Source organism: Caretta caretta, chromosome 12, assembly GCF_965140235.1.
Source record: "Caretta caretta isolate rCarCar2 chromosome 12, rCarCar1.hap1, whole genome shotgun sequence".
NCBI lineage: Eukaryota > Metazoa > Chordata > Testudines > Cheloniidae > Caretta > Caretta caretta.
In genome coordinates, this window is record NC_134217.1 from 8,363,663 (window position 1) to 8,381,267 (window position 17,605).

General features: G+C 46.5%; 1 protein-coding gene across 2 annotated transcripts in view; it reads right to left on the reverse strand.

The window, feature by feature from the left end:
* SLC12A3 (solute carrier family 12 member 3) overlaps window positions 1-17,605 on the reverse strand; it is a 36,555-nt gene that overhangs the window by 8,059 nt on the left and 10,891 nt on the right. For both annotated transcript variants that reach the window (XM_048816728.2, XM_048816727.2), the window contains 14 exons: window positions 16,097-16,227; window positions 14,315-14,399; window positions 13,340-13,494; window positions 12,556-12,663; window positions 11,425-11,548; window positions 10,309-10,410; window positions 9,464-9,619; window positions 8,987-9,086; window positions 8,391-8,502; window positions 5,347-5,487; window positions 4,618-4,724; window positions 3,055-3,137; window positions 1,042-1,119; window positions 394-495 (listed from right to left, as the gene is read on the reverse strand). In XM_048816728.2, coding sequence (XP_048672685.2) covers window positions 394-495; window positions 1,042-1,119; window positions 3,055-3,137; window positions 4,618-4,724; window positions 5,347-5,487; window positions 8,391-8,502; window positions 8,987-9,086; window positions 9,464-9,619; window positions 10,309-10,410; window positions 11,425-11,548; window positions 12,556-12,663; window positions 13,340-13,494; window positions 14,315-14,399; window positions 16,097-16,227 — 1,584 coding nt within the window. The remainder of the gene's footprint in view (window positions 1-393; window positions 496-1,041; window positions 1,120-3,054; window positions 3,138-4,617; window positions 4,725-5,346; window positions 5,488-8,390; window positions 8,503-8,986; window positions 9,087-9,463; window positions 9,620-10,308; window positions 10,411-11,424; window positions 11,549-12,555; window positions 12,664-13,339; window positions 13,495-14,314; window positions 14,400-16,096; window positions 16,228-17,605) is intronic.

Below are 17,605 nucleotides of genomic sequence, written 5' to 3' on the forward strand. Positions count from 1 at the left end.
CACGCTGGCCAAGCATGGCAAGGTTTTGGTGGAGCTTAACAGCACTGTACAGGAGCAGTACAGTGATCTGGGGGTAGCTGACAACTGCTAGGCGGACACTGCTGAGAAGGGCTTCACCCTGCGGAAAGCTGGAAATGCATGGGTAGGAACTGTCCTTCGGAGAACTTGACCCTGACACTGCTGAGAAATGACTGAGACGGGGGTGATGCATGGGGGTGAGCACAGCTGAAGAGGTCATTGCCCTGCAGTGGCTTGAGACCCAGCTGCAGCGCAGAAAACCTTCAGTGATCAGACTCATTCATGAGCTGAATGGAAGGTGGGATGGAAATAATGAGATAAAAAAGTCCCAAATCTGTGTGCAGACTGGGAGTATTTATTAAGGTCAAAGGTCACCTCCATCATCAAAGAGCCAGTAGATGTCAATAGTCTTCTTGCCCTGTTCAGTCTGGAAGATGGTGCTTGCTTGCTGTTCCGCTGTAAGGGCATCCGGATCCGCTAGCAAGGGGGAAAGAACCCACAGCATGAGAGACAGGTCCTGGAATTTGACATGTGCTGTTCTTCCAACTCTCTGCAGCAGGTGGCAGGCCCTTCCTATTTACAGCCTGCAGGCTACGGCAAAATGCTGTCTAGACCAGTGTTACTCAAAGTGGTCGTCTGCGGACTGATGCCAGTCTGCGAGCCATCGGCTGCTGGCCTGCACGCACATTGGAAAAAAAAATGCCGGTCCCCCACATCAGATAGCTTGAGAAGCACTGGTCTAGGCCATATCCTGTAAATGTATGATCCAGAGCAAAGCTTAGTAGCTGAACCCTATTTCTGTATTTGGTTAGACCAAAACGCTTGATCCAAACATCCCCAAACCCTGCTGACCCAAACTTTAGCGAAGTTCAGATCTGGACTTTGCAGCCAGGGTCCCTGTGTAACTAGTAGCCAAAAATCAGTCAGCTAGTTGGCTCTGATATGGTAGAACATCGTTATTTTTCACTGCAAGTTGGAGCGTGAGCATTTCATATTACAAAGATGAACGTGATTAGAACTAACATGTGCCTGTCACAGTGGGTACCACACCATTTGCTCCGTTCTCTTTAGGGTCTTCTGCTGGGTCAAACACCGGGTTAACTGCAAAAGAGATGATGAGAAGAATAAAAAAAACAAGGAGTATTTGTGGCACCTTAGAGACTAACAAATTTATTTGGGCATAAGCTTTCGTGGGCTAAAACCCACTTCATCGGATGCATGCAGTGGAAAATACAGTAGGAAGATATATATACACAGAGAACATGAAACAACGGGTGTTGCCATACGAACTGCAACAAGACTAATCAGTTAAGATGGGCTATTAGCAGCAGCAGAAAAAAAACTTTTGTAGTGGTAATCAGGATGGCCCATTTCAAACAGTTGACAAGAAGGTATGAGTAACAGTAGGGGAAAAAATTAGCATGAGGAAATCATTTTTACTTTGTGTAATGACCCATCCACTCCCAGTCTTTATTCAAGCCTAATTTAATGGTGTCCAGTTTGGAAATTAATTCCAATTCTACAGTTTTTCGTTGAAGAATAAAGAATAAAGGCAATGGAGACGTGAAAGACAAAACAATGGAAGGTTCTTTTCACTTAGAAAAATATTATGGCTAAATCCAATGAACATTGAACTTACATTCATTTTAATTTGAACTTTAAGAACATCCTGAACAGAAAAGTTAAAGCTAGTTTAGAAAACGTTTGCATTTATAGTTGCAACGTTAAATTCTGCTGCATGTGTGCTGGTTTAGGGGAAAATTCACTTCTGCACAGACAGCCAGCACAAAGGACAGACACCACTTAAATTCCACTTAAGCCCTACGCTGAAGACTTAAATGGTCCATAGACTTCATGCCAGCCTTTTGCACAATGGTGAATTTCATCGTTAGCCAATCTGCACAGAACCTAACAAAGATTTAAAGCATGTTAAAAAGCAGAAGGTAATTGACTTTAGACAAAGACCACTTCTGTCAGCCCCAAGAACTCCTGTGCACCCATGGCAGAGGGTGTTCCAGCTGCTCATGAGGAGCTTGTTGTTATTTCAGAGATGTGCATGGCATAGGACTGCTGTTCACTATGGTGAATTTACCCCAAGGCAGAGCACAAGGCCCGGGCACTGTCCAAGCGAGTCTTAAGTGGTGCATAGACTTTGTGTGAGCCCTCTGCACGGGAGTGAATGGTCACCTTGTGAGTAATTTGCTGTAATGACACTGGCAATTCGTTCTATAGCCTTTCATCACTCTTTGTGGGTGCGGTGATGAATTAACGGAGAACCAAGCGGCCAGGCTGATCTCAGACACTGGAGCTCTGTAAAGCAAGCTCTGAATTTTACAATCCCACCCAGAAGTCTGTGGTGAGGTACGGTGACTGAGTTGTTCAGGGGTTTGCCTGTGGTCCTGAAGGCTGTGGGTTTGTCTTATTTGATCTCACACTGAAAGGCCACCTCCAGTTCACCCAGCAGCAAGATGGGTACCTGATCCACTGGGACAGGGCCGTCAAAGGCGGTCAGATGTGATGCTGGCAGTACCACTCCCTTGTGTACCATTGGCTATGAAACGGACATGCCTTCACCATGCCACCCAATGAGCCGCTGGCTAGGGGGCACTTTGAAATGACCCAGAAATATGTTATACACTTCATTTCCCCAGTGACATTCCCCAGTGCAGCCGCTCGGATGGAACAGTGCAGAGTACTGCCATGAAATGATTTCGGGCTGGAAGTGAAGAATAGCACGTTCAGTTGCAGTAACTGGAAGAATTTGGGGAGTCAGAAGGATTCTGGCCACGTACAGTCAAAGTTCTGTGTCAAAGCCCTTCCTCTTGCAGGGGGAAATATTTGACACCTTGTTTAATTATTAACAAGAGAGGCACCGTTACTGATCTGCAAAGGGCAAGTGGGTTTGACTTACTGTGTTCATCCATTCAACTGATATGCCCGTGTGCACTCCCTGCTACTTAAGACTAGGGATCTAACAGTCTCACCCCAGCAGCAGCTGGTGCAGTTCCTGCAGGTGTGGCTGCAACAGACACTTACTGTGAGCCTGGATCATTCTGGAAACATTCAGCCCTTCCTTCGTTCTCATTAAGCATATTCCATACTTGAAGTCAAACGCATCACTGGAACGAGAGCGAGAACACACACTTAGCACTGACATTCTTTGCATTCGATGGGAATCTAGGAACAGGCTCAGAGGGGCTGTCCCTTTAGTTCAGTATGCTAGCTATCTGACTGTTAGAGACAAGACACCAAACGAATCTGACCTCTGAGCCTTTCCAGTGGGGAATGCCTTTAAAAGCTAACCAAAACTTCAAGACAAATGGTACTGGTGTGATCACTGTAACTGAGGTTACTACAGAGCAAATCCTGCCCCCAGCACAAATCCTAGGTGGCCAGGCTACACCTTGAGGGGTCTCAGAAAGAGCCCAGAGACATGAACCCTTCCTACTCCAGCACAGAGCAGTCTTAAGAGCTACTCACTTCAGTCCCAGGGCTGTGGTAGAGGTGGTGTTCAGTGATCACTCCGTGCTTCAGGTGAATGCAAGAGCTCTGCTTTATTCTGTGTCCAGTTCCAACTGGCTGTGCCTAACAACAGCTTCCCAGTGCCCCACCCAGACGCTGTCTGGGAAGCTCAGCCCTTAAGGGCACAGGCCCCAGTACCACAGTGGCTGTGTTTCCCTTCCACACTGGAAGTAGGGGGGAGTGTGGCCTGTGGATCTTCCCAGATCATAGCGAGCTTCCAAAAACCACTGCTCCATGGCACCCTTGATGCAACGGAATTGTCATCTTTCTGCTGCATCCAGGGTCTTCTCCACCCATGGAGAGGGTGGGCAGGATTGTGCAGAGCACAGAGCTTGTCAGATCCTCTTCCCCCACGGGCCTGGAAATGCTACTGATGCAAACGCTTGTCAGCCCTTAATTGGAGCAAAGCTAAAGCAAACACATCCTTGGGATTGCCTTTGCCTATCAGATGTGGTCAAGGCAGCTGGTGAGATGTAGTCAGTGTATGGATGCAATAATGGGCAGAGCAATTTAGACGTCTGAGGTGCAGATAAACTGTGGTGGTTGGAATCCACCTAATTTAACACATGCGAATAAAAACAATCACGGAAATAAGGCTTTGCCCTTCTAAAGAAAGTCACAACTCAGGGTCAGGTAGGTATTCTTATCCCCCTTTACAGAAGGAGAAGCTGGGGCACAGAGAGACTGAGTGACTTCCCAGAGGTCACACAGGAAGCTAGGAATTAGACCTCCATCCCGACCTCCTGACTCCCAAGTCCCCTGCTTTAGCCTCAAGCCCATCCTTCCCCACTGCAGTGAGAGACTGGTAGTAGCCCCGAACACCCACCAATACACATCTTGCTGACCAGCGGCTGCAACAGCCTTGCTAAGTTTCCAGAGGCTAAACTGGGAGCCAATGGAGGCTGCTGGTGTCAAACTTTGCAGTGGATTCATGAAGATGGATAGCCATGAAAGCGGACTAGTTATACACCACCATATTTCTTCCTGAGTGTCCTCCAGTTCACCCAGAACTCCCTACTGTTCAACTGAGAGCAAACAAAGCAGGCAACACTATCATCAACCAGCCTCCCAACTTACTGCAGGATTCCAGTGTACTCCTCCACCGTCCTAGGGTGAGCTGTCTGCCAGTTCTTCTTGTACCCGATCACCAGGATATTGGGTTTCATCTTCCCAAGACCGGATGCCTTGGTTAATAGATATTTTTCCAGTGTTAATAGGACTATATATACATCCCTGCCATACACACATGCATTTATTTCATCTGAAGGTATCATCACATGCACAGAGTCCTATGACGCAGGAGCCACTAGATGGTGCCCTCTAGGCCCAGTTCTGAGCAAGGAGTAGTGTGTAAACTGCACTATGCCAGGAGCAGTCCCAGGAGCACTGTGTCTCAGAGACACCCCTCTAAATCTTAACTCCTCCTCCTTGCTCCATGGGGGACAAGGGTAATATGCCATTGGAATAGGTCAACAGCAAATTATAACATTGGCCAGTGAGTGGGGGGTTGGAGCCAAGGGTCCACTCATTCCCCACCCACCTGCTCCAGAGATGGAATGAAGAGTGCTGGCTAACCCATGAAGGGGCACCAGAAGAGTTTTTACTCCCCTCTAGTCCCTTGGACGGGCATGAACGCCAAGTCATAATCCATCCCTTAGCAAATCATGCTGGCCCCAACAATACTGACCTCTTCTCAGTGAAAAGGTTGAAGGCCCCTTGTAAGAAACATTGAAGAATTCCTTGATGCAAGATTTACAGCAGGGGACTGCAGTTCCTTCATAATTCATATCCAGTTTAGGGCTTTACCTGCATAAGTGTTTGGGCTCCGCTTCTCAAGTCATCAGCTACCACGTCCGTATAGAAAGCTTTGATCTTTCTCTTGGTCAGCCACTTTGTATGGCCATTGGAGGTGAGCCTGGATTCTGGCATCTTCTGCTTGCATGGTCCCTGTTATTGAGTGGGAGGAAAGGACACAACAGTAGCATTAAGGCTCGGTGTGTTTGCGACATGCAAACCATTTTTAGCTGGTGGTTTTAAGTTTATCCCCATAAAATAATATGCTTTACTTTGCACCAAACAGCTTAATGTCCTGCAGTCTCCTGAATCATATATGAGATCCAGACTTAGCCCCTGGAAATGTGGGATGACATAAGAACAGCCATACTAGATCAGACCAATGGTCCATCTAGCCCAGTATCCTGTCTTCTGACAGTGGCCGGTGCCAGATGCTTCAGAGGAAATGAAAATAATAGGGCAATCTATCAAGTGATCCATACCCTGCCATCCAGTCCCAGCTTCTGGCAGTCAGAGATCTAGGGACACCCAGAGCATGGGCTTGCATCCCTGTCCATCTTGGCTAATAGCTATTGATGGACCTATCCTCCATGAACTTATCTAATTCTTTTTTGAATCCAGTTATACTTTTGGCCTTCACCACATCCCCTGGCATTGAGTTCCCCAGGGTGACTGTGGATTGTGTGAAGAAATACTTCCTTGTGTTTGTTTTAAACCAGCTGCCTATTCATTTCACTGGGTGATCTCTGGTTCTTGTGTTAAGTGATTCTTACTCACCTTCTCCACACCAGTCATGATTTTATAGACTGCTATCATATCCCCCTTTAGTTGTCTCTTTTCCAAGCTGAACAGTCCCAGTCTTATTAATCTCTCCTCATAGGGAAGCTGTCCCATCCTCTTAGTCGTTTTTGTTGCCCTTCTCTGTACTTTTTCCAAGCCATCATTAGGCAGAAGTTCGATTAATCCCCATCACACTGCAGTGTGATTTGGAATACATGTTCCCCATCCCACACACACATTACATTAATAGTGGCTCCACAGGGCTCACTGTGTCTGTGTAAAATAAGGTTGAAAATAATTGGAAGCTGAAGACAATCTTATAGGGCCAAATCCTGAAGTCCTGATCCAGGTCCTGATTCTGTCTCCCACTGAGATCTCTGGCAAAACTTCTGTGGACTTTAAATGATACCAGAATTCAGTCCTGCCTTTGCCAAAATCTCACTGATGTTAATGAAGTTTTATGTGGCACAGGACCTGGTAAAATCTGTGAAAAGCCTTCATGATATCGCCTGGAATGCAGGTTTCATTGGTTGCTTTTAAAGAAGGACTTTTATGTACACAGATCCATATTCATGTACCAATCCAGCTTTGAAAATCCTAGCCTCAGTGGTTTGCCCAAGGTTGCACACAGCCAGAAATTGACCACAGAGCCTCATCTTGGTGCCTTTACTGCAAGATTATCTTTAGTAATACAATGTACTGATTATGCTCCTGTTGATCAGGCTCTGTGTGAGCAACTGTCAGTCTGCTACACCTCAGGCAAAAATGAATACATCTACATCAGCCATTTGGTCTGGAAGAAATGAAGTCACTGGGACAGAATGTTGTCCTATGATCAATGTCCCCTTTCAAAAGCAATGCCTGATCTTCACATTGACAATTCATCTGCAGCAGGAGGCCATTAGCCCATGACAACGTTGTAGCCGGTCACAAATATTGCTTAATTGCCTGGGATCTTTCCAACAGACATGAGTTTACTTTTTTTTTTTTTTTTTGTCATTTAACAGTGCCTAAAAATATATTTTTAAATCATAGGTACATGGTAAAGAATTGGGTTTGTCTATCTACCTCCAAGTCTTCTATACAATCCATCACCACAGTGAGCAAGGTGGAAGGACGCCAACATCCCAGTCAAACACCTCATCAAGGACCCAACCAAAGAACCCCCATGGCTTTTTATTCCCATAGAAAATATGGTCGACTTTTAGCTGCATCCCACAACACATGACAGATGTACCTGCCTTTTCCATAAATGGGGACTTTGAAACACAATCCTATCTGTGACTTCAGAAATGGACATCAAACTACAGAACACCTCCTCAATCAACATCCCAAACCATCGTATCACCATGAGATCTCTGCCATCCACTCCGCATCACCTGAACCAATCCATTGGATCACTAACCTAGACTTGGACATCTAACAGTGCTGTTTTTAAGACAGACGAAAAAAGAAGACCATAGTATCTAAGTGACTCCCAGATATCTCCATGATGAGATTCCTAGTGATCTTCATGGAGTTCCTCTCCCTAGTTAAAGGAGGCTTTGCTTGGAGATTATTTTTGGTTTTTTATCTTCAGGTTGTTATGCTCTGTCAAAGAAAAGCGTCTTTATCTTGGCCTCAGGGTGCCCCAACTCTGGACTACTCTAATTTCCTTAGGAAGCTTGTGCCACAGGTAAACCCCTCAGCCAAGAATGCTTTATCTTCAGCTCTCATGCACTATGTTGAGGGCTTTGCAAGCTCATTGTGACAGAGAGGTATGGCAGCATAGGTGCTCATTCACTCAGCGGTGGTAAACTACTAACCCGCAAAGGTTCTGCTATGTGCCAACTCCTCAAAAGTCAGGGCATCAAATCCTGAAATCCTCTCTCTGGCAAAACTCAAATTGAACCAACTCCTTGGCCGTTAATGAGGTTTGAACCCAGGACCTTCAGAGCTGAAAACATAAGTCTCTACCACATCAGCTACTTAGCTAGAGATAGTATCAGCCTCATGAACCTCGTAGGTGACCCCATCACCAGAGGGAAACAAAGACCTGCAGTTTGCATGGGCTACATAAGGACTGGAAGAGTCATCCCCATGCATTTAACAACCCTGGATATTATTTTTCAGGGCCCTGCCAGGGAATATATCACACAGCTTACTCCTTTTGTACTGGCAGTGAACAGATGCCAGATTAGGGTTGGTGTAGATACCTGCATCCTACCCCACCTTGCACTGCTGCTCGTGCTGCTCTTATGGAGGTGGTAGAGAGAAGCTGAACCGAAAATACTTACTACCAGCACATTCCCACAAATCATCAAGCTGAGGTTTTTGGTGAAAGTGCCCACAAAATCCACCAGAGCTGGGCGGAAGTTGGGAGGGCCTGTTAAGACCAGGCACTGGGGTCTAGAGAGGAAGAAGAAAAGATGGCTGGTAACTTACAGCAAAAAAGTCACTGCTGAGATCTTCTGGTGGAATTTGATCACTATGCCCCTGTATGGCTAATGGCACCCACCCAATCTACGCAGTATCTTTTGGATGTGTGGGTCCTTCACTACCAAACTATCAGATCCTCCAGGAAGTACACAACTGGGCTGGAGACCTCAGGCTTCCTTGCAAGGACTTCCGGTGTCTAGCTGGGCTGAAAAGACTGTGAAAACTCTCTTCCTCTTCCATCCTTCTGGCCCTGGCTGCAACCCAGAGGTGCAGAGAGGAGCAGAAATTTAAACAAGTTTACTAACACTCAGTTGAGTCTCCTTTGGGGTTCAGCTGACTAGTCATGCCTTTGAGGGGAACATGGGGGACTTATTCAATTCATGAGCCCCTTCTGTGTTTGGGGATGAGGGCCATGTTCCCTTGCCGTCATCCTCCACACGGCACTATTACTTGCCTGTAGTTCTTAATGTGCTCGTTGACTTCGTTGAGTCCCACGGAATAGTTCAGGGCCAAGTTGTATGAACCAGCCTGCACAGATGAGCCCCAGTTCACTTCTGGAGGGGGACAATCATTCAGAACATATTAGACCATTTAAAAACAGAAATAGGAGTGATGCTGGCAATGAGCTGGGCACGTGCACGGGCTGCTTTGTTATTGTAGGGTTGCTCCAGAGAGCCTGGCTGTGCATGCGTTGGTTTGTTTAGTTGCCCGTGTGCAGCAAGTGGGAGGGTTTGGGTTCAGTTACTATGGCAGGCTTGTCCGCGTCATAGAAACCTCTCTCCCAGCTGACTGCCTTGTTGGCAGAAGAGAGCATGGTACAATCTTGCACTGATGCTGCCCTGCTCCGAGACCAATAGACTTCCGATATCTCAGCCTGGCATTTTCACTAGAGCCGCTGTCTGCTTAAGAACAAGAAGCCCCAGTTACTCACCAGGCTTTTTGTAGAGCACGTATCCCAGTAAGAAGACAATGATGCCAATGGCTATCAGGGCTGCCCACCAGGTCAACAGAAACATGATCACGACAGAGATGATGGCACCAAAGAGCGCAGCCCACTTGCTGTAATACCTAAAGGATGGTCTCCATCCTGCATGGACATGACACAAAAATACATTCATCACTTACACGGCTAAATTCTTCCCTCACACCTGGGGGAGGGGTCCTCCAGCCTCTGAGGAGAGAGAGTAGAACAGGGGCACCCTATCTATCTTAGGTACTTATCTGGCCTCCATCACCACCACACCTGAGCGCCTCACAACCTTTAATGTGTTTATCCTCACCACACCCCTGGGAGGCAGGGTGGTTACCCCCACTGTACGGATAAGGCACATGGAGGCTAAGCGACTGGCCCAAGGTCACACAGGAAGTATGTGGCAAAGTAGGGAAGTAAACCCACATCTCCCAAGTCCTAGGCTAGTGCCCGTATCAGTGGCTCATGCTTTCTTTGTAACTCTGGGAGACAAAGGCGGGGTGGAGAGAGAACCTGACATCTCTCAGAGTAGGAGCAAGCACCTGTACCCAACCACCCCCACCCAGAGATGCTCTGTTTATGGAATTGAAGATATTCCCCATCTCCTAACCACCATGGATCCTCCAAGCGTATCGCCTTGTTCAGCTCAAAGAGCTTCTTACTATGAAACTTTTGGGCTAGGTCTCACACCTTACCCTGATGCAGAGAGTGACCCTCCAGCCTTGTAAAGCTCAGAGACCCCAGACACTACCTCCCAGCCAACAAGACGGGTGTAGCTATCGAGAACCAGTGTAGCGATCACTCACCCGGTGAGTTGGTGATGGAGGCGTGGAAACAGCTGAAATTGATGAGTGCGTACGAGCACAGGAAGAAGTTGGAGATGATTGGGGCAATCGTGTTCAATTCCGCTACAGGGACAGGAAAGAGAGGGATAGCTCATTAGTGCATTTGCTACACCCTGGCCAACTTAACCTCTGAGAATGGGAGAAAGGTGAAAATCAAGAAGAAACTGAGAGCCCTGGCTGATTGTTCCAGCTATCGTAGAGATTTCTAAGACGTCTATCAACATCTTAGGGGCGGAGGGATAGCTCAGTGGTTTGAGCATTAGCCTGCTAAACCCAGGGTTGTGAGTTCAATCCTTGAGGGGGCCATTTAGGGATCTGGGGCAAAAATTGGGGATTGGCCCTGCTTCGAGCAGGGGGTTGGACTAGACGACCTCCTGAGGCCCCTTCCAACCCTGGTATTCTGTGATTCTATGATATTGAAGAGCCATTGGGTATGGGTTCTACTTCCAGCTCTCTCTTTCCCTGTGTATTGGTTATGAAAGGACTCTTCCCCCTAATATTAGAATGCACCTGGGGAAGGATTAGCCCCTTCCATCAAGATCAAACTTCAGTTAAAAAAGCAGCCATGTCTTAGTGGTTTAACATATGCCCTGCTGAGCTCCCTGCTCCTGGGAGGGAATTGCGCTCAGTGCTGGCTTGGCTGGTCAGGTTTCAGTGCAACTGGAGAAGTAGCCATCAGAATCTTCTTGCTGAGCGAAGGACAGAACTCTCTTAGATTTGACATTTTGTTCCATGAAGGTAAGAAACATCTGGGCCTGATCTCCCCTCACCTGGGTGTAAATATGGAGTAACTCTACTCCAGACTCGCCAAGCGTGTAAGAGCGGGTGGAATTAGGCTCTCCCAATCTGCCTTGCACTCATCCTTTGGTAGAATATAATTTTATATTCTGGCCTCCTGTGTGTAGGAAACCTGCAGCCATTCTTCATACCACGGTGGAAGAAGTTAACAAAGGCAGGAATTTGGTTTGACAAAGAAAGAGCCACCTAGCACCACACTGATCATTAATCGGCCTGTAGAAAAAAAGGAGAGAAAACTACCTACTGGATCTGGCAGCCTATTAAATCTGAGGCACTTACCGATAAGAATGAACCCCACTGCTATGATGTAGGTCAGCATGTAACCCCTGATCGGCTCGTTGTTCTTCCCATAGCCCTTCCCAAAGAAGTCGATCAGAGGGTAGAGCTGGTCCTTGCACAGGCACTGTGGAGAGGAAGAGAGGTCGTCTAGACTTGACAGGCACTGCGGACTATTGGTTAGAGCTGAGAGCAAGGGTCCACGGAACCAGGGTTCAGCTTCAAGCACTTTCACTGGCTCAGTGTATATCCTTATTCTTGAGTGGACTTACTCCAGATTTACGCAGTGTGAGAACAGAATTTGGCCCCCACCCTACAGGGCTGATATATTTTTAGAACCAGTTTGCCCATTCCTGCTATCAGGTCCCCTTCACTTTGGAAAAGCTAACTGTAATAACTAACTTTCATCCCAATATCAGTGGTAACAATCCTAGCACACTTATTCTCTGCTGATGGGGCATTGCCACCACGGATGGCACTATGGAAAGGGCAGGAGATGTCACCTTAATTATCTTAATTCATAAAATGAACAAAAGCAATGGGCCATATACTGCCTCATTTATACCCTTGCAAGCCCACTGAAAGGGAAGAAGCTGCATGGGAGTGACTGAGGACAGAATCTGTCCCATTAGGATTAGCCAGGTAGGAGCAAAGCCAAGGGGACAGCATGAAAAAGTAGCAATGTGCATAAGCCCCAGCTCGTGGGCTGCACCGCATGATGGGAGCTGCTGGAACAAAACCCCAGAGGCATCAAGAATATCAGATTAAAGAATCTGTCCAGAAAGCTGGCAATTCCCGGTGATTAGGGTGACCAGATGTCCCATTTTTATCGGGACAGTCCCGGTTTTTGGGACTTTTTCTTATATAGGCGCCTATTACCCCCCACCCCCTGTCCTGTTTTTTCGCAGTTGCTATCTGGTCACCCTGCCAGTGATGCATTGTGAGGCCCAACGACGGTGGTTATTCAGCTTGTTATAGAACTCCCGGTGCCTACGCATGGTGGAGACTCAGCCTGTAATTATGGCTCTGAAATGCCAGGGACCTGCTAGCTTGCCGTGGACTCATGTTTATTGTATACATGAAAGACAACGCTGCAGATGTTTTCATGGTCCCCTGAGCATGCCACCATCTCACCTGGAAGACTTTGGGTGCTGAGACCAGGCAGGCCAAAGCAGAAGAAAGGGTGGCCCCGAAGATTCCAGCTGTGATCAGGGGGGCAAATCCAGATACCATGCTCATACTCTACAGAAAAAACAGGAAGCGATAGATCACTCCAGCATCACCGGCGCCTAACAGCCTGGGCTCCTTCCCCTGCAAGCCTCAGACTCTGACAGCCACCACTCAGAGCTCCTCAGAGCACAGCTTATTACAGCCCAAAACACCCTACGTCAAAAGAACCTTATTAAGATTGCAAAGTCAAGCACTCAAAAGGTAGGAAGTGCCAGTATTCAGGCTGGCTGTGCAACCTTAACTCAGCCCTCTAGTGCTTATGCATTATAATACAGTCTTTAATTACACGGTCACATGCGATTTTTCCCCCATAGGGCCCCACCTCGTTCATGTCACAGGAGGCTCTGGGAATGAATCAGGGTGGTGTAGGGAAAGAGCCCGTTATCTGTAGGATCCCTTCCTCATTTGTGGCAAGTTACTTTTTTAAGAGAGAGAAAGCAGCAATTCAGGCAACTGACCTATCACCCTCAGTGGCTACTGGCTGCATTGGGATGTGACTACTACTTCCGCTCTGAGCAGCGCTAATGCAGACCTAACGGAGTACAGCAAAGGAACTGGGGTGGGGGCAGGAAGGGGGTGAGAACCACCAGCCATGGATATCTTAGGATTTTCCGCACCCCAGGCCAAAGTGACCAACCCTGTTTCAGCCTTCTAAGCCATGCTGCTGAGAGCACCAGAGTGACAGTACCTGGTAATAATTGCTGAGTCCATAGTTACAGCTCTGCTTCTGAGCACACTCCGTGAAATTCCACCCATAGTCACAAGCAAGTCCTTCGCAGCCCGGCGAGCCAAAAGGAATGGAGTCATTCAGGCTCCCAGAGGCATCTCGTACCACACAGGCACCTAGGAGGGAACAGCTCCCATTCACTTCCCATCTGTCTTTTCCAGTACGATGCATGATGCCCAGATGTGCTTTAACAAAGGTCCCTGTGTAATTGTAACCCACTACTGAATGTGTGTTACAGGTGCCCTTCTGTGCCTGATCCACAGAGGAGATAAGTCTGTCACAGTCCCCATCTAGAGAGCTTTAGCTCAAGCTGTAACAGCTTATGCTTTCCCCTCTGAACCAGGGACCTCCAATCTCCAATGTCCCAACTAAGATGGCGGCTATCACAGACTGCCCATTCATTTTGCCCAGTGTCCCAAGTTCCTGGCTGCTCCTGGAATTAACTTGTACTAAGTTTTGTTTTTAAAGTAACTTTCAGCTGTATCAGACATGTCCACCCTGTATAGGCATCCACCCAGTGCTAACTAAAGCTCCCAAGGTTCCATACCATGGATAGTACGTACTGGGCCCAGTGTCAAACCTGGGTTGAATTCTTTGGAGACACTTGCAGGGTTGCCAATCTCAAGAGGTCAAAATTCCTGAGTCAGATCTCAAAAAATCATGAAATTTAAAAAAAAAATCATCAAACTATAATTTTATTAGTCTGTCTTTTTACTGTTTAATGCCCCTCCACTCTGCACCCCTGCTGGTACCCAGAATCAGAATGGATATCTGAGCCAGACTGAATCAAAGTGCCCTGTGTCCCAGGATTCCTGATAACTGGGAATTGCCCTGTCCCTAATGAACATGAAAGCACACATTAAATTAACCATGAACATTTAATCATTTGTCACTTCCCCACCACTGCCATGGATTAAGTCGATGCATGTTACTTACCAATTGTAGCAGAAATAGCCAGATAGGATATTGTAGTCCACAATATAGCCATCAGAGTGCCTTTGGGAATGGCTACAGCTGGATCCTAAGCAAGGCAACCACAGAGTTACACAGCAGCATTCCATAGGCACCACAAAATTACCTTTCATTTTTGTAGCCATAAAGAAGAGAAAACACTCCTAGATACTCAAAAACCACAGGACAGCTTTCAACCTGATACTTGCATTGTCCAGAGTCTGGATTTCTTAACCTGCTGGGCACTCTGCAAAGCCCTCTTTCGGTGCTAGATGTTTGAAGGTGAAGTGGGATTGATGGGCTGGCGTGTTGGAAATCTCAGAGCATGTCGTACTGAACGTTGTTTTAATCTACTTAAAGTGACAGTGACAGAGGATATTGCATGCACTGGCCTCATCTGGGAAGAAGTATCACAACGAGCGAGTGACTCTGATCAATAGAGGAACTGCACTGCCCAATGTGTCAGTGGTACAGGAGGAACTAAGGTTTAAAGTAAGGTAAAGCCTCGGGTACAAGATAGGAGCTATAAAATCAACTAAACAGCTGTCAGGCTGGACAAACCTCGTAAGGATCCAAGGTGCCAGAAATGGCCCTAAACTTGAACTTTATAAATATGTCATTACAAGGGAGGAGGGGGTGATCCCTGGTGAATAAAGAAGACAAAGTTGGGCTGTGCAGAAGCCTGTTTGTTTGTGTCTATAGTTTGTTGCTCTCGTCTTTAATAAGCACCTCCTCTTTAAGAAGGGCTGGGATTCCATGTATCATGCAACCCGAACCCATGGATCCAAACTCCGGAGCATTCGGCATGCCAGTCCAAATCAGCACGCTGGGCCCATCTATAACTGATTCAATTTGGATACTTATAGCCAAACTATCTGACATTTGTTTGGGATGCAAAATGAGCTGGGAATCTCCTGAGCCCAAGCCCTTTGGAGAGATTTCCAATCATTTCTAATCTGCGGCTAGCTCAACACTTCTGCAGGAACAGTCTTCCTCACATGATTTTGGCACTCATGCCCCAGGCAGCAAGGGCAGAGACCTGTGGAAATGAAGAAACGAAGCTTACCAAACTTTCTCTAACCTCAAAAATAGTTCAGTTTATTGCACGGGCAACTGATTTATCCAAATCAGTTCAACCGTGTCTGTACAATAAATGTAGGCAGCCCAATATTAATTCTATTCCATTCTATGTAGAGTCTTGTAGCGCATCCATCACTGTGCAATCCAATGCCTCAATCCTGCAAGAGGCTTTGGGCATTGGACCCCTGTGCTAATGTAACTGGGCCTCTCTGTGGATGATGGGCGCAGGATCAGGACCCAAGAACCGATCGAGTAGAGCTAGTTGGAAATGCAGTAAAAATATATATATCCTCAAACATTTCTTGAAATTGTGTTAAAATTTTAAAAATGTCAACCAGTTCCATCGCTGCTCAAAAAATGAATAAAACATCTGGGGTGTTTTTAAAATTATTTTTACTGTTCTTTCAAAATTTGGATAAAATGTTTTGAAAATAAAAATATTTTGGCCAGCTCTAAAACAGAGATAGACCAAAAAATTATCCAAGTAAAGCAGGACCTGGATCCAAACCATGCCTGCTCTTGGATTTACAAAATCAAAAGCCAATCAAGGACGTTTTGCCGACTCTGGAGTTTGCCCATTTCTGACACACAGAGCTTGATCAGCACAACCTCATTCCTGCCTATAGCACACAACCTGGGATGCTTGCCCTTGTGATGCTGTATTGGCCAGAAGTAGTAAAAACCTACCTTCAAATCGCCTGAAATGTTGGCTCCAGCCAAGATGCCAGTTGCTGATGGAAAGAAAATGGAAAACAAACCAAAGAAGGTGCCATCTGGTCCGCGCCAATTTGGCACAAAGTTCTGAGCAAAAATATCAGCTGGAGGAGAAAAATATTTTTCTATCAATTCCAATCTACTAGATCATTTTAATCTCGTTTCTTTCATTTTAAAGGCAATGATTGAAACAGTAGCTGCAGTGATGAACGGCTCTTGAGAGGCAACCTTGCAGCGTTTCATTGTTGTTTATACAGCACCCTAAAACATGCTATGTGCTTTCTTGTCATAAAGTTAGATCAGAGTTCACAGTCTAAGACTGTGTTTGCAAGCAGATCAGTGGGTTTGCCTACACACGTGTCCAGTTTCTTAAAGATATTTAAAAGCAAGGCCTAAGTGATTTAGAGGGTTATGTTCCTTTTTCAAAAGTGCCTAAATACCTTTACAAATCTGGGCCTGGGCTCCTGCACAGGTGTATGGATCTGCCCATGCCAATCTGATTGTGAAATGAAGGTCTACACAGACAACACAAAGTCTAAGGAGGGCTGGGAAAGGATGCGTCATGAGCTAATTTCTTGTTTGCTATTTTTACCCCTCAATCTGTTATAGGGTCGGGCCTTAAAGTGGACAGGGCGGAGTCCAAATTAAAGATGCTTCTAGATATAAAAAATTATTCTGCCACTGCCTGCCTGGAGATTTTGCTCCAGGGGATGAGAATGATTCCAGCAGGAATGGAGAAACTCACTAAACAAAAGAGAAGCATTTCATCACAGCCTTAATTATCACGACTGTCTCATCCATTGATCCATCGAGCTCTCTCAGTGATAAGCCTTTTCCCTGGCAATAAATGGGCATTCTGTTTGACAGCAACAAATAGCCACATTCAGCCGATGCATTTTGATCCTTCTTACATCAAAGAGTAAATGGTAATTAAGACAAATGCCAGCATATTTTATCCCCAGGAGTGAAATCAATGGGATCTGTGGATGCTCAGCTCCTATGAAAATGAGGCTCATGCAGTACTTGTATGCTGGGTAAATGACACCCACAAGAACTCTAGAGTCCCAATGGTCTTCCGTTCTTTACTCAGAATGAGGGTCCAAAGCGGTTTGCACAGTCCCGGGCTGAAACATGTATTGAGCTGGGTCCCCTGCCACACGGGCTGGGTCCATCTCATACACACGGCAGGAGCATTCACCTCTCTGCCCCTGGATGTAGATCCTTATGGGCCTCCAGCACCTTGCAAACGTTCAGCAGAACAATCAGGAAAGTGTCATTGTCTCCCTGGAAGCTTTAATCGTTACCACACCGCTCTTACTCAGAACAAGCAGGCCAGAGCGGGCGCTTAAAGTGAGAGGCTATTTTTCTTGCAGGCACATAACAGACCTGAACAAGATACATTTCTGTTACATGCTGCCCTACTCTCGACTAACTGCCAGGACCTTGAGAGCAAAGTGACCATATGGAAATGTTCAGTTCAGC